The sequence below is a fragment of the Tursiops truncatus genome, chromosome 2 (assembly GCF_011762595.2).
Source record: "Tursiops truncatus isolate mTurTru1 chromosome 2, mTurTru1.mat.Y, whole genome shotgun sequence".
NCBI classification, from domain to species: domain Eukaryota; kingdom Metazoa; phylum Chordata; class Mammalia; order Artiodactyla; family Delphinidae; genus Tursiops; species Tursiops truncatus.
The window spans coordinates 114,011,192-114,026,886 of NC_047035.1; the positions used below are offsets into that span (position 1 = coordinate 114,011,192).

At 37.1% G+C, this 15,695-nt stretch overlaps 1 protein-coding gene across 4 annotated transcripts in view; it reads left to right on the forward strand.

Moving 5' to 3' along the window:
- The window catches only part of ARIH1 (ariadne RBR E3 ubiquitin protein ligase 1), a 178,946-nt gene extending 163,342 nt beyond the window's left edge, over nt 1-15,604 (forward strand). For 3 of the 4 annotated variants that reach the window (XM_073801227.1, XM_019949316.3, XM_073801226.1), the window contains 5 exons: nt 972-1,102; nt 4,516-4,573; nt 9,314-9,574; nt 10,986-11,098; nt 12,247-15,604. In XM_073801227.1, the coding sequence (XP_073657328.1) occupies nt 972-1,102; nt 4,516-4,573; nt 9,314-9,574; nt 10,986-11,098; nt 12,247-12,331 (648 nt within the window). In that variant the 3' untranslated portion in view covers nt 12,332-15,604. The remainder of the gene's footprint in view (nt 1-971; nt 1,103-4,515; nt 4,574-9,313; nt 9,575-10,985; nt 11,099-12,246) is intronic. The other variant, XM_019949321.3, reaches the window with a different exon arrangement.
- Nucleotides 15,605-15,695: the final 91 nt, after the last annotated feature.

Sequence of the window (15,695 nt, forward strand, 5' to 3'; positions counted from 1 at the left end):
TTTGCTTCTTTGGGAAAATGTAGTATGTTTTTATGTGAGTGACTTCAAAAATTTGATTGAAAATGTATAATTAAATATTGCTGTACTGACCTATTGAATTACTATAGTTTATGGGTAGTATAGTCTGTTCACAGTAGCTGAATTGCAAGCAATATAATGGGTGATACTCTCGCCCCGTTATGGGAGTAACAGATGTCAGATACAAAAATGTACAACAAAATCCAAGCTTTACATCTTATAGTTTTATTAAAAATAATGAGTAAGTTTAATTTTCTAGATTTTTCAAGAGAAAAAAAAAGTGCCTGCAGGGTAATAACTTTGGCTCATTACCAACCGAGAAAATGATACAGTCTTGGAAAAAAGAAAAGTGATCTCTGTAGCACAATTGTAAATGGACCACAAGAAAGTTGGGAAATTCAGTAGCCACAAAAAGAATTTACCAGTCTTGCTTGCCTGATTCCTGAGGCCAAATTGCTTGGGTTTGTATCCTGACTCTACCATTTGCTACCTGTGTGACCTTGGACTAGTTTCTTTAAAATTTTCTTAGTTTATTCATCTGACAGATGGAAATAGGAGTAGGGCCACTATAAAGATTGTGAGTTAATGCATATAAAACACTGAGTACAGTGTGTGGGATACAGGAAGTACTCAATGATTATTTCTAGATGACACTGGAAGGATATATTATATTTACATGGAGAAAATGTTTAACCTCCCATAAAACTATTATTAGTATGTGTTTGGTTAAAAGTACTTAAAATGTTTTTGTCTCCCAACCCCACTAAAACAAATCCTTAAGTTGTTAATAGCCAGTAATAATAACTCATTTTCAATGGTACTTATTAAGTGTTTGACACTGAGTGCTTTACATGTATTAATCACAATAAATGTGGTATTTAAAATAAACCAAATCTAAAACTGGCTTCTCCTCAGTGTAGCATTGACACCAACTTTATAGTTTCTCTTCATAGGAATGTCCCAAATGCCATGTCACAATTGAGAAGGATGGCGGTTGTAATCACATGGTCTGTCGTAACCAGAACTGTAAAGCAGAGTTTTGCTGGGTGTGTCTTGGCCCTTGGGAACCACATGGATCTGCCTGGTAGGTTGGGGAAATGAAGGGAAGAACATGTTCACATAAGTATGTGATATATCTGCCACATATTATGAATAAGGTTTCTACCTCATGAAAATCACCATTTAGATAAATGAATACAGTGTGTGATCAGTGTTAAAAGTATATGCAAGATATCCAGAGAGAGGGATTAATAAGGCTTATCTCACAGATCATATAACAGTTGAGTTGAACTTCAAGGAGGACTAAGGATTCATTTGTTTAAAAAGTGGTAGGAATAACAGGGCAAAAAGAGCCGCATGAACAATGGTAGAATGATGTGAAAGTACATGACTTATCCAGAAAAGAGTTGCATTGTCTAATATGTCTTTCTAGATAATAGTTGAAAACTAAGAGACTTGGCAAAACCCCTTCCACAGTTGTGTTTTAGTTACCTTGCACCGCCATTAGACAAAAAATTTGTTCCAACTTTAAAACTTGGAAAAATTGCCCAATGCAATCCAGATTTTTAGCCTCTCTTTGAAACATAGTGAAACATAGGAACAGGCCTGCATTTCTGTTTGGCAGAAATCACCTGGAATCGATTAGTAGCCCTTTAGATGGAGCCTTTACTTTGCAGTTTGTTTTCCCAAGACCGGAGCTTATTGGCATTTTCATATATCATGATGGCACTAGTCACATTTGGTAGCAATATATACCTTTGTTCCAAGTACGTTTCTTATCAATTTGGGAAAAATGCAAGTTAGATTGAGGATGCCTTGATGCATTTTTCTCAAAATGAGAAAAATGGGAGCTAGCACATCCCCCTGGTAAAAGTGGAAATATTTCTGGGTGTTATAGTATGCAAATTGCCTGTTTCATTCATTTGTATTACTTGCCTGTCTCCTATTGGTGTTGAGTGTGTGGCCGCTCAAATTGTGGGGAACAGGAAAAGAGAAAGTAGGCTGGGACCTAAAGTAGTTTGGACATTATCAGAAGGATTTTAACTGGGAGTGACAAGATTAGATCGTAGTTCAAATGAGAAGGTTCTGTGTTATGTGTTTTACTTACATACGTTATCTGGACATTGTGACTGCTTTGTAGAGCACGGGTGGGAGGGGAAGAAATTGCAAGTTCAAGACAAGATGAGGAGGATCTGAACTTAAGACAGTGGCAAGTCTTCCCTTTTAGATTCATTAATTAGAGGAATAGTAAGAGGGATTATTTGTCTGAAATTAATTCTGAACCAGGTAAAAACTAATTGCTTAGATAGAAGTAAAGAAAGTGATTTTACCACTGTCAGAGCCAAGGAAAGGTATTTGGGGTATAGGTATTCTAGGTTTTAGGAGGTCAAACTGGAGGATTAGAGTGTTCCTGGAAACTAAATTCACTCAAATTTATTTAAACAAGCCTAGTGAAGGGGAGAGGGAATAGGAAAGAGATATTAAAGAGACTCTGTGTGTGTGTAAGGAAATCTCTGATCAGAACTCAAATTTTCAATGAGCTGTATTGAAAAATGGAAAGGGTACAAAACAAATGATGGATACAGAAGAATGAAGAATGGCCTGGACCAGGGGTGTCAGAAATGTTGCCTGTGTCTTTAACATTGCAGGTATATCATGCTGTGCTTTCTTGTTTAAATCTGAAAGTGCCTCAGAAATCTTCAAAAAAGCATTCCAAGTAGCACTATCAGTCATCTGAGTTAGAAGTATAGATGGGCCCTGCTTGCTTTCTTGGCCTTAAAATTCTTAATGTTGGCAGATTAAAGCCCAGAATGACTTGAGGCTTAAAAGTATCTAAAAATATCAAAAGGAAATTATAAAAGGATGTATCAGATAGAAAGAAGAGGTGTTAATAGTTGACCAGTAGAGGGCAAGAAGAGGCAGTCTTTGGGCTAACTTGAGTAGAGTAATTATTGGTAAAAGAGGATTATAACCCAGGCTGGGGGAAGATTAATAAGTCTCCTGACTCAGATGATTTGTGATCTGGGTTACTTTAAAAACTTCAAGATGAGATCAGTGAGCCATTGTTGGTTATTTCTGAGTACTTACGGAAAATGGAAAGGTACCAGAGATTGAGAGCAGACAGAATGTAATCCCAAATTTCCAAAATTTCTGATTCCACAAGCTGCATATGAACCGTATCACTTAGTTTTTCTCTTATGTGAAATTCCAGAATCAAATGGTATTATTAGGTTGATGGATTAGGGAATGTTTGGTAGATTTCAGCAAGGTATTTCATTGTGGACTGAGAGGTTTGTGGCCTAGGCTGTGAATACAGACAGGGAGGTTTGGGATTAATTGAATGACCATTTCTTGGAGTACAGATAATAGGTTTGTGCCTTCTAGTGGAATGCTTTAAAGGTTTGCTGAAAGGCTTTGTCCTCATTTTTTTATTCACATCAACTGCTTTTATATACTGCTTTTCTGGTCAGTTGTACTAATGATTTTCTTAAACTAGTATAAGAATCTTGTATACATTTTGGGGTAACATCAAAGAGGGATATTGACTATATAAACCATTATAATCCTGAAGGACTTGGCAAGCTGGAATAATGAATCCAGTTTAACAAGATTTACATTAAATTCAAAATTCTTCTAAGACGATTACTGTTAAAAGACTCTGAAGACATGAACTCACTAGTTAAGAGCATGGGCCTCAGTTGCCAGATGGGCATAAGTTTAGTTTCCATCTCTGAAGCTCTATTTTTGTGACCTTAAATATGTTGCTTATCTTCTCTTCATCTGCTCAGTGAGGATAATATTTCATAAGGTGCTTGAGGGGATTAAACGTGATAGTACAGTTGAAGTCCTTAGTAAGTTGGATGGTATGTAGTTAACACTCAGTAAACATCAGCTGCTCCTGTAATGTAGGTTCCCATAAAAGAAAACAGAGGAACAAGGGAAGTGCCAGTTTTATACATCTCCACTCTGAGCTGACCTCTCTAGGAAGATTCAGTGATTCTTGTAAACTGTAATAGCATATAAAGCACATAGCACACAGTACCTGTTACATAGCAGTCTGTCAGCAGTTGGTTTTCTTTGGTGTATACATGTGAAAATAAGGTGAGTAATTCTGGAAAAACTGGGAATATTTGGCTAAATAACAGACAGCCTAGGAGATGAGGTGATCTCTTTCTTCAAAAATTGAATTAGAAGTTCAAACTACAGTTGGTAAGTGGAAGTTCTAGAATAACAGTGTTTTCTAATGATTGTCGGTAAGCTGATTTGAATGGACTGCCTCAGGAGGTGGAGAACTGCCTGTTACTAGTAGAGAACTGACACACTATTATGGAAAGGATTCAAACACTAGGGGTGTTTGTTTGTTTTTTTGCGCCTCAGTTTATCTGTGTAAAGGAGAGTATTGGTTCTAAGTAATCTCTAAATCCAGGCTAAAATTCTGTGATTTGCTCCCTTTTCATTGATTTATGGCTTTATGGAATCCTCTTCACTTACTTTAAGGTACAACTGTAACCGCTATAATGAGGATGATGCAAAGGCAGCAAGAGATGCTCAGGAGGTAAGTGCATTTATTTTCAAACAGTTGAACAGGAATATGCATTTTATGTTGATGAGGGAATGATTTAGCTGGAGTGTTCAGTTCTGAAAGATTTGTTGAAATGACACTCCAGTAAATACTGGGTATCTGTGTACCTGTAGAGAGGGAATCTTATGCAAAATACGTATCAGGAGTATTCCTATTTATAAGTTTGTTTGCACTTTTAAAATTAATCTAGCACACTTTCAGGTTTCAGTAGTCTTCAGTATCAAGACTTTCCCTTCCCAGCAAGGAGACTAAAGAACAATATTTGTTAAATGGCACTGCTGCAATTTATATGCAGTCTTACTTCTTTTAATTAATTCATTATCTCATTGTTCATCAAGAAGCTCTAATGATTTTAGGTGAGCTGATCTGGAATGAACTGTCTCAGGAGGTAGGGATTTCCCTCTTACTGGATAGGGAAATAACCCACTATTGTAGTAGAAGGGATTCAAACCCTAGGTGTGGATTAGATTCGGTAACACTTTTAGTTCCTTTCAGCCTGATAATTCTGTCATAATTGTAGAATCCTGGAATTTAATCATTCCTTACATTCATCGATTCTGTGTTGGAATTCCCCAGTTGTCCCCCAAAAATCTTTTTAAATGGCTCGTCTTGCCAGGATGCAATCCAAAACAAAACCTGTTTGTTATTGTTTCACTTTTTAAATGCTTCTTTTAAATTTATTATAATTTAAATTACCATAAATACAAAGGAATATATTTATATAACCTAGGCAGTCATATTACAGACATTCAAAATATTTGTAATCCTTTTAAAGGAGGGAAAAAAAACCCCACAAATTCCAATGTTGATTTAAATTTTATTTATTATAATACGACTTAAATATGTTTAAACATAAAACTAGCTTTAAACTCTTAAGCAACTATACAACCAAATCAAGAAGACCACAAAACCAGTGGAACTCAAGTTAAAACTAATTTGACAGATAAGTTATTTGCTGAAATTAAATTACTGTTGTCAGACCAGGTTTTTAAAATTTAGGGTTACCCATACTACTAAGTGCCACGTGATAATTTGTTCTCCCACCAGTTTTCTATATCTCACCTATTGCACATTCACCCTTACAGTGCATCAAAATTTGATTTGATCAGAATTTATCATTAATATATTCTTTTATCACTTATTATTCTCAACTCTGGTGCAGTTTAAGTAATCCTGTTTGATGCCAGTTTTAGCCATTTCACAAATGTAAGACCTGAAAATGTTGATTCTCATAAGTTCATTCATATGGCCCGGAGTGTTTGTGTTTTCTTTAGGTTATTATCAGATTTTTAATACTTAAACATTCCATGGTCTGTTTAAACCAGATCATTTGGCACCCCTACTCCAGTTTTGTCTAGCATCCTTAGACTCCAGTTTGAGAAACATCACCCCATGTTATCTTTATATACAAAACTCTACAATGACAGTCATGCTTTTCCTACCTCCCATTTGGAATCAATTCTACTGCTGCATTTTTATCTAGCTCAGTTTGTCATTGCATCTCCTTCTGTTTTGGGTTTGTTTGTTTGTTTTTAAATCTTAGCCCTCATGGCTTTCTGCTTCTGTTTTAAGCAGTCACAGTTGTTTTAAATGCTGCTGAAGAGACCATAAATTTTCCTAAAATTTTCTTCTAATTTTGATAATATTTTTTGAGTCCATAGAGAACTGTTCTTTTTCTCTTATGCTGCATTACATTTTTCCTAATAACCATGTTAGACTTTTAGCTTTTACTTATCCTGAATGAAGAGTAGTCTAGTTAGATCTAGCCAGAATATGGTATTTGCTGACAACAAAAAGTATATGGGTTATCCTTGGCCTTACCTGGTCTGCATTTGGGTACTGGTAGAATCCCTTTCTGAGGTCCACAGGGAGGGTGGATTATTGAGCATAGCTTCTAAGCCCTGCTAATGTGTAGATTGTAGATGCTAGAATGCATTATTTTTCTAGCTCATTTCTTTTGGACTAAACTAGAATCTTCTGATCCTTTGGATGTACAGGGAAAAATTTCATATGAGTGCCTGTATTTGTTTGTTTATTTAAGTGGGAACCATACCTCCCAGAATGGAGCACACCATTGCACACATCTAGCATATTCTTTCCTCACTTCCCCTACTTCCATACTCAGGCCTAGTGTTTTCTGGGAGTTGTAGTTCTTAAAAAGTACTAGAAGGTTGGCACACAATGCAGAAAGAACATAGATGGTACTTTGAGTGTCTTGGAAGGATGTTATCTGTGTTGTAGAAAGTTGTTGACTTAATATACTATGCCACAGTTATGACAGGGGTGGACATTTGAATTTTCTTTTCTTTCTTTTTTTAATTTTTATTTATTTTTTTGGCTGCATTGTGCAGCTTGCAGGATCTTAGTTTCCTAACCAGGGATCGAACCCAGGCCCCTGGCAGTGAGAGTCCTTATCACTGGACCACCAGGGAGTTCCCTGAATTTTCTTATCTACTAGACTTTCTTTCTTTTCATATTAGGTGCTAGAGATAACAAGATTACTTTCTTTTTTTTTTTTTTGGCCAGCTGGGCCTCAAGGCTTGTGGGATCTTAGTTCCCTGACCAGGGAATTCCCTGAATTTTCTTATCTACTAGACCTGTGAGTTGCCAGATAGTAAATATTTTCAGCTTTGGAGACTATATAGTCTCTGTTACAATTACTCAATTCTGTCCCTGCTCTTGAAATGCTGACTCAACCATAGACTTAAAAGAGTGGGCATGGCAGTATTCCAAGTTAACTTAGTTTACAAAAAATAGGCAGCAGCTGGATTTCACTCACAGGCCAGTTTGCCTACCCCTGTTCTAAGCAGTCAGGTTGTTGTTTTGTTTGTTTTTCCAAAGTGTTTTCAGGATACTGATTACATTTCTCAATCCAGATTCTGGCATTTGATTAAAAATGGGTCTTATTTGCAGTGTTGGTGTGGGTTTTCTTTCATGTTGATTTTAAAGGTATTTTAGTGATGCAAGCTGTTTGAGAATTGTTGGTCACATTAAATCAAATGCTGGTCACGTTAAGTCCTGTAACATACATTTTAATATGTGATTTAGGTTTTCCATTTCATCTTGGGAATTTGACAGGCTTAAAAATATTAGTGCTTTGGGGGAGATAAAATGCCACGCAGTTTATTTTCTACATATTATATTTTTAGATATAATTGGAATAATTTTCCATCGTGTAAGCATTGATTTAAATACCTACCTGACTGCTGAAATAATATGGCTTCTGTAGGTTTTTTGAGATGTTTCAATGTTGTATGATACTGGATCATGTGATTGGCTAGTTATGTGGTTCAGAGATAGTATTTCTAAGCAAGAGGCCAAGCATAGGGCCTAGTAGTATCTGTGCTGTTTAGTAGGCTTTAAGGCATGAGGAGAGGAAGAGGAGGTGATAGTAAAAGAAAAGAAATATGTATGTGTGGTAAGAAACCCTTCCATGGTGGTTGCATTTAACAAGCATTTATGATTTTCTGCATATTAGGTGCTAGAGATAACAAGACTACTTTTTTTTTTTTTTTTTTTTTTTTTGGCCAGCTGGGCCTCGAGGCTTGTGGGATCTTAGTTCCACCAGGGATTGAAACTGGGCCCTTGGCAGTGAGAGCAGAGTCCTAACCACTGGACCGCCAGGGAATTCCCCCAAGATTACTTTTTTAAAACTGTATCTCCTCTAGAGATTTACAGTATAATGGGAGAGACCTATGTGAATTCTTTTTGCAGTATGATAAATAATATAAAACAAATTTAGACCTGATATTTTATATATATATATGTTTATGTTTTTGTAATACTTCATGTACTTTAAAAGACTCTTCATAAAACTGTAGTACCATAATTATGTTTGTATATATATTTATTGTATTATTTTATAATTATACTATATTATATACTTAAAGCAGTACTTTGTTAATATCATCAACTATCCAGTGTTCAAATGGTCCCCATTTATCTCATAAACTTTCTTTTATAGTTGGTTTAAATCAGGATCCATACAGGTGCACAAGTTGGATGTGATCCTCTAATCTATAGGTCCTTTCAGTTTTTTGGTTTTTTTGGGGTTTGTTTTTCTTCCCTTGCCATTTGTTTGTTGAGGAAACTAAGTTATTTTTCTTGTAGAATTTAACACATTCTGGATTTGCTGATTGCAACTTCCTGGTTTTATTTAATAGGTTCTTCTATCCCTGAATTTCCTGAAACTGGTGGTTAATTCTAGATAATTGAATTCAGACTCGATTTGGGGAGGGGTGTGGAAAGAACACAGAACACTTAACTGGTGGTACTGTATAGCTTCTGTTGCATTATATTAGGTGTTATATGATGTCTGGTTGCCTCTCTTTTGTTTTCTACTTTAAAATATTGATGTACCTTATTACATACCACAGAACAGAGCTATCCAGTAGAACATTCTGTAATGATGGAAATGTTCTTTATTACCACTATCTAACGTGGTAGGCACTGACTGCGATATGGCTGTTGAACACTGAGGAACTGAATTTTTTACTTTAATAGCCACCTGTGACTAGTGGCTGCTGTATTGGAAAGTACAGCTATAGGACATTCAAAAAATATTAAATAACAAAGGTAGCAGTAGATGTCTCTTTGTTCCCGATTTTAGCCTAAATTCCTATACCGTTTCATCAGTAAATATGATATCAGCTTTTGTGTATATATAATACATTTGTTATAATTATGTGACCTTAATTTTTCTTAATGGGACAGCGATCTAGGGCAGCCCTTCAGAGGTACCTGTTCTACTGTAATCGCTATATGAACCACATGCAGAGTCTACGCTTTGAGCACAAACTATATGCTCAGGTGAAGCAGAAAATGGAAGAGATGCAACAGCACAACATGTCCTGGATTGAGGTGCAGTTCCTGAAGAAAGCAGTTGATGTCCTCTGCCAGTGTCGTGCCACACTCATGTACACTTATGTCTTCGCTTTCTACCTCAAAAAGAATAACCAGTCCATTATCTTTGAGGTAGGAGTAGTTACTGAGTGGGGAAAAAAACCACCTGTGTGTCATAGGACTACTTGCCTTTCATAGATAAGATATATAGAGTTTTAAAGCTTACTCTCTGCCCAAAAGTGTGGATTAAAAGTTTAGTGTTAAGGGCTTCCCTGGTGGCGCAGTGGGTAGGAATCTGCCTGACAGTGCAGGGGACACGGGTTTGATCCCTGGTCTGGGAGGATCACACATGCCGCGGAGCAACTGGGCCTGTGCGCCACAACTACTGAGCCTGCGCTCTAGAGGCCGCGTGCCACAACTACTGAAGCCCGCGTGCCTAGAGCCCATGCTTCGCAACCAGGGAGGCCACTGCAATGAGGAGCCTGCGCACCATGGCGAGGAGTGGCCCCTGCTGGCCGCAACTGGAGAGAGCCCTGCGCTCAGCAACGAAGACCCAACGCAGCCAAAGATAAATAAAAATTTAAAAAATTAAAAAAGAAAAGTTTCGTGTTTATTAGGAAGATACAAGAAATTTAGATTTCTTGCTGTAAGCTACGTTCAGAGTGATGTGGTTTAGCCAGCTAGTGATTTAGTGTGCAGGCTCTGGAATTAGCCCTGAATTTGAATCTTGACTTCATCACTTTTTAGCTCTGTTGACTTGAAGCAAATTACTTAACCTCGTCTATATCTCTATTTTAGCATGGGGATAATTTTTCTATAAATGTTAAGAGGTTTAAGTGAGACAATCCATGTTTAATGCTTATGTAACACCTGGCACGTCATAAGTTCTTTCACAAGTCTTTATTCAGGCAAAACTAATACATGGTATTAGAAGTTAATATGGTGCTTGCCTTTTGTGGAGAAGTAATGACTAAAAGGGGGACTTTTAGCAGTAGAGGTTTTTCAAGTAGAGATTCTCATTTAAAATTGATGCATGCAACATTGATGTTGATAGATGGCTGGGTAATAACAGTGACTAGTAGATGGGAATTTATATGGGTAAATATATAGAACTAGCCATAGTAGTAAAGGATAACAAAATTTTAATCTTCCATACAGTGTTCTCTTATAAGAAGTAGATATCTAGCTAGATATAAAGAATAATGGGTTTCTTAGTTTTCCTCAAGCTTTAGCCAATAGCAGTTTTCAGAACTGGAAGATTCCAAAAACTTTTTCTTATGTCCTTTCAGATTGTCCTTAATATTCTTCCAGAGGTAATGGATAAATCTTTAGTTTTTTAATGTTTAAAAAATTGTCTTGGACAAGAAAAAACAGGTTGTTAGGGGTGAAAGTGATGAAGGGCTTTACAGGTGCAGTTAAACCACCTGTGAAAATTACAAAATTGGTGTTGAGCCACAGTCTGTCAAGGAAGCAGCTAAGATGGTTTATCTTTTAGCTTTCTTTTGAAGGCAAAATTTACTATATATTCTTCTTCCTCTTACAGAATAATCAAGCAGATCTAGAGAATGCCACAGAGGTGCTCTCGGGCTACCTTGAACGAGATATTTCCCAAGACTCTCTACAGGATATAAAGCAGAAAGTACAAGATAAGTACAGGTAAGGTTTTCTCCAGTAGTTGTTGAACAAAAATGTCGGCCACCGGTGGTCTGGTATGCCTTAGTGGAGAAGTTAGATGATGGTGAAACTTGGGTTTAGCATATTCAATAACTGAGCAGCTGCCATGTTTCTCACAGATTGCTTCTGTCCTTTGGGCAACAGATTCCAGATAGTGCTAGTCAGGCGTAGGGAGGAAATCAGCCGTTTATCCCACTGGCTGATTGTGCTTCTTCCATGCAGTTTTATCTATGTAGTTGCTGCCCTGACAGGAAGAAGGAGCCCCAAAAGGGCAAGTGGCTATTAGGATGAGGGGTGAGATTAGGATGCTGGCCCTAGCCTAGGGATCCTGTGGATCATGGCTTTTGACAAATGAGCTACCCAGACTTTTTAAAGAGTTTTTCTAAGGAGAAATTTACTTTGTCCTAGAGATAGGTGATACTTTAAGATATGTTACCACTTAAGTAAAAGATGCAGAATGTTTGCTTTCTCAACATGGAGCTCTTTCTCCCACAGTTGTTTTCTGGCAAATACTAATATCTTTTTAATAGTAGTAGAAATCTCTGGGAATTTGGAAGACTTGCAGATTTAGTCCTAAGTAACATTTTCACTTCCCTTAGCCAGCAATAGCTCCCACTAGTTCTTTAAGGTTTTGCAGATGTGAATAAATAACCCCTGAAACTACTTCTTCCTAAAACTGTTTACTTACCTGTAGAATGACAAGATTGAGTCAGATGATTTCTAAGGCCTTTATTTTATTGCTCTAGAATTAATTTCCCAAAACTGGGAACTTCAAAAAATACCTTTTTAAAATGAGAAATAGTCATGTCTTTACATCTAGACCTGAAAATGTGCCTCTTAAAAACAAAAACAGGTGCTTGGGGGAATTCCTGGCGGTCCAGTAGTTAGGACTCCCAGCTCTCACTGCTGAGGGCCCGGGTTCAATCCCTGGTCAAGGAACTAAATCCCACAAGACATGCAGAACAGCCAAAAAAAAAAACAAACAGCACAACAACAACAAAAAGCAGGTGCTTGGTTCTAAGTCTGAATAAACTGTAGGGGACCTTAAAAAATAAGTAAATGCCTCTTTTTTTTTTTATTATTGGAGGCTGACAATGGGTTTTTTTTTTTTTTTTTCTCTTTGATTACAGATACTGTGAGAGTCGACGAAGGGTTTTGTTACAGCATGTGCATGAAGGCTATGAAAAAGATCTGTGGGAGTACATTGAGGACTGAGAATGGCCCTGCATAAAATGAACTCTGAAAACTTTATCGTCTAGAGTGCTCATGCAATTAAAACAAACAAAACAAAACAAATACAAACAAGGAGGCACTAAGCCTATTCTGACACCGCTGGTCTATAGTACCAGAATTCTGTTTTGTTAATGGAAAGTTTAAGTAAATTATATTGTAATAAAAAAAGGTAGATAAACCATTGTACAACAGTATTCTAGGCCGCCAACAAAAGTGTGACAGACACACTAAAAGCCCTCCAACTTTAACTTGTAACGTAGCTTCGTTCTCAAAGCTGACTCCTTTTTTTCATTTTCTTTTTCCTGAGTGTAGTACAGTTAAAATTTAAAATAGCTCTTTGACACTGCTTTTCATGTCCAAACCAGCCATTTTGTTGTACTTTGGTAAAGGACCTCTTCCCCTTCCTCCCCTGCACATACAGATACACCCAAACACGCAGACTGTCTCTTTCTCATACCCCAAGGTCATGAGTGAATGATTAGTTCCTTGTAAAGAAAATTCTTGGGGCGGGGAAGAGGGTAGGCAGAAAGAGGGGTTAAACAAACAAACAAAAAAAAACAAAAAAACTTTGTATATGACTTTTAAAACAAGAGGACAACACAGTATTTTTCAAAATTGTATATAGCGCATATGCATGGACAAAGCAAGCGTGGCACGTGTTTGCATAATGTTTAATTACAAAAAATATTTATTCTTTAAAAATCTTCAAGATTATGTCTTTTGCTGTGCATTTTCTTTCAGTTTGCTTTATCTTTCCAGGGTTGAGGGTTGGACTAAAAGGTGTGTTGGTTTAGCACCTCTGGAAGACCTATCTAGAGCTCTTTGATTTCCCTTTCCTGAGATTACTTTGCCCTCTCTGGTTTGATATGTTTGTTGCTAGCCATGGGCCTCATGCCCTGAATTCCCAGCTCCTGGTTGGGTATAGAGAAGTCAAGTGCTGACTAAATGCCATGGCCTGATAAGGGCTGCAACAGGGAGCTTTGCTGCTGCAATTCAAGAATCACCCAGTCCCTAACCTCATCCCTCTCCATGGCCTCATGCATCTACGTAAGCCTTTGTGTGCCCGTGTCATATAGCTGAAGGCTTCCTGTCACATCCAGAGGAAACATTTCAAAAAATTTTCCCCTTAATTGCTGCTTTGAGCCTTTTAAGATTTTAGTTATGGCTCTTCTCTCACCCCTTCTTTACGTTAGGGTGTCAGATAGAATGTTTTTCCTTTAAATATAAATAAATAGCCATTCACTTAGTTTCAGATTGTGAATTAAAAATGGCAGATACTGAAATTGCTTATGTGTGTTGCTGTGGGTTCAGTTTGAAGGCAAACACCCTAGAACTTGATATTCCCATCTAGTGCATTTAAATAGAAACCACTGTTTGCTTCTTTTCTATTGTCAGCAAATAGGAGAATTAATAACGTGTTTTAGCTGTGATGTCCATTTTTATGAAATTTCTACTAAGAGCTATGTTAAAAGTAAAGGGTGGTGGTGGTTTTATTAACTATGTATCTGTTTAGGCCATTCTTGCTGTGGTATTTTTCAACAGATTAGCATCCCTAAATCTGTCAGTTTTATACAGGAGTACAGAGTGAACTAGGCAACTAGATTGAGGTCTTAATACTAAATACCACTTGTGGCTGAAGGACCTCTTCGTCTTCCTCTAAATGTCTTGCGCCTAGGGAGTGTTTACCGTTTGTGAGGCAGCTTTGTCTGCTCTTGCATTGTACATCTTATTACATCATTGGGAAGTAGGTTCACTTTCCTCTGGCCTTTTGCCTAAGTTAGGCTTTGCTAAATCAACCCTACTTTTCCTTTTAGAAAAGGTTGTTACATGAGATGTACTTGCAACTATTCTTTTCCCATCAAAAATCAGTGAATGTTTGCTGAATATATTATGCTGCTTCCTTAAACCACTTGTTGCTTTAGGATCAACTTTACCTGTACCTTTTATCCTCCCTTCTCTTGCCACTTTAGGTGCAAATCTGAACTCAGTGTCTGCTTCTTCCGTATTCTCTTCTCCTCCCCTTTCCCTGTCAACCATTTGACTTTATTTTCAATGACTGCATCAATCTTAAAAGACATTTATCAAAACTAAGGATTTTTTTTTTTTAAAGAAAGCTTGAATAAGTTCCTTTCCCTGGTAACTTTGAAAAGCAGCCAGAGTTGCTATCTAGATATATGTGGTTCCATTAAAATGTTTTGTGTATGTGTGGTGTTTTTAAAAAACCTTACCAGTTAACTGCAGTATGTAAGTTTGAGTGTCATAAATCCTTTTTACATGCTCCCCTTACAACAGGTATCCAAAAACAATGTGTGCACTTCATAATATCAGCCCCCACCCATGGAGGAACAGCGCTTTTTAGAGCTGCTTTCTAGTTTCAGTGTTGGCATATTACCTGAGGGTATAGCAATTGTGGGTGCATTCCCTAATTTGTATGGATCAAGATGAATTGGCATTTTCCACTTCCAAGCTTTTAACAGCTGTCTCCATATTTGACAGAATTCCCTGAGTTAATTGCTTTCATTGTTAGTAACTTCAGTGACCCCAGCTGGGATAGGCAAGCCATATTGTATGACAGCTTCCCTGTTTCACCTACCTAAGTCTTTCTGTCAGAGGGCTCTCTTCATGGTCAGCACCAGGGTCTCCCTGTCTTCTTGAGGTTTCCTGAAAAGTGCATGCTTCATCTGAACAATTCATTGAGCAGTAGATGGACTTTAAATTATTTACAATAAAATGTCGATCCAAAGCGCAGGATACAAACCACAGTGGTAAAATTGAGTAGTATATAATAACATCAGACTCTAAATTCTGTGTAATCTGCTGCGACCCAGATTGTATATGTTTTATGTGTGTTTAAATAAATACATTAAATACACAGGTGTATACATACACACAAATATAACAGATCCAAGACTGACTGACTTGATTTGAAATGGTTGAATCTGCAGTGTACAATGTGGATCAACCATGATTAGGAACTGAAATTTAGTATAAGAGAGAAAAGGACTTGATGTAACAAAATCTTTTAGCTACAAATCCCAGTATAGAGCACTTGGGGGATGGGAGGGGGCGGGTTGGTGAGACAATCAGATCGGTAAATTGATTAAATGCTCCTAACCCTGTAATTTTGTGCATAGAGCACCCTGTGCTGTGGAAATAACTGTTCTTAGATTTTCATTGTAACTGGACTGTTCAGGTTGCCCAGAGGGAAAGAACATTCCTAATTCTAATAAAATAAACTTTTATTTTGTTATTCCATTAGTTACTTATGTTTATTTTTATAGTTAAAAAAAAAGACGGTGGCCTAACAGTCACCTGTATTATGTGCCTTATTCACTGTTCCTACTTA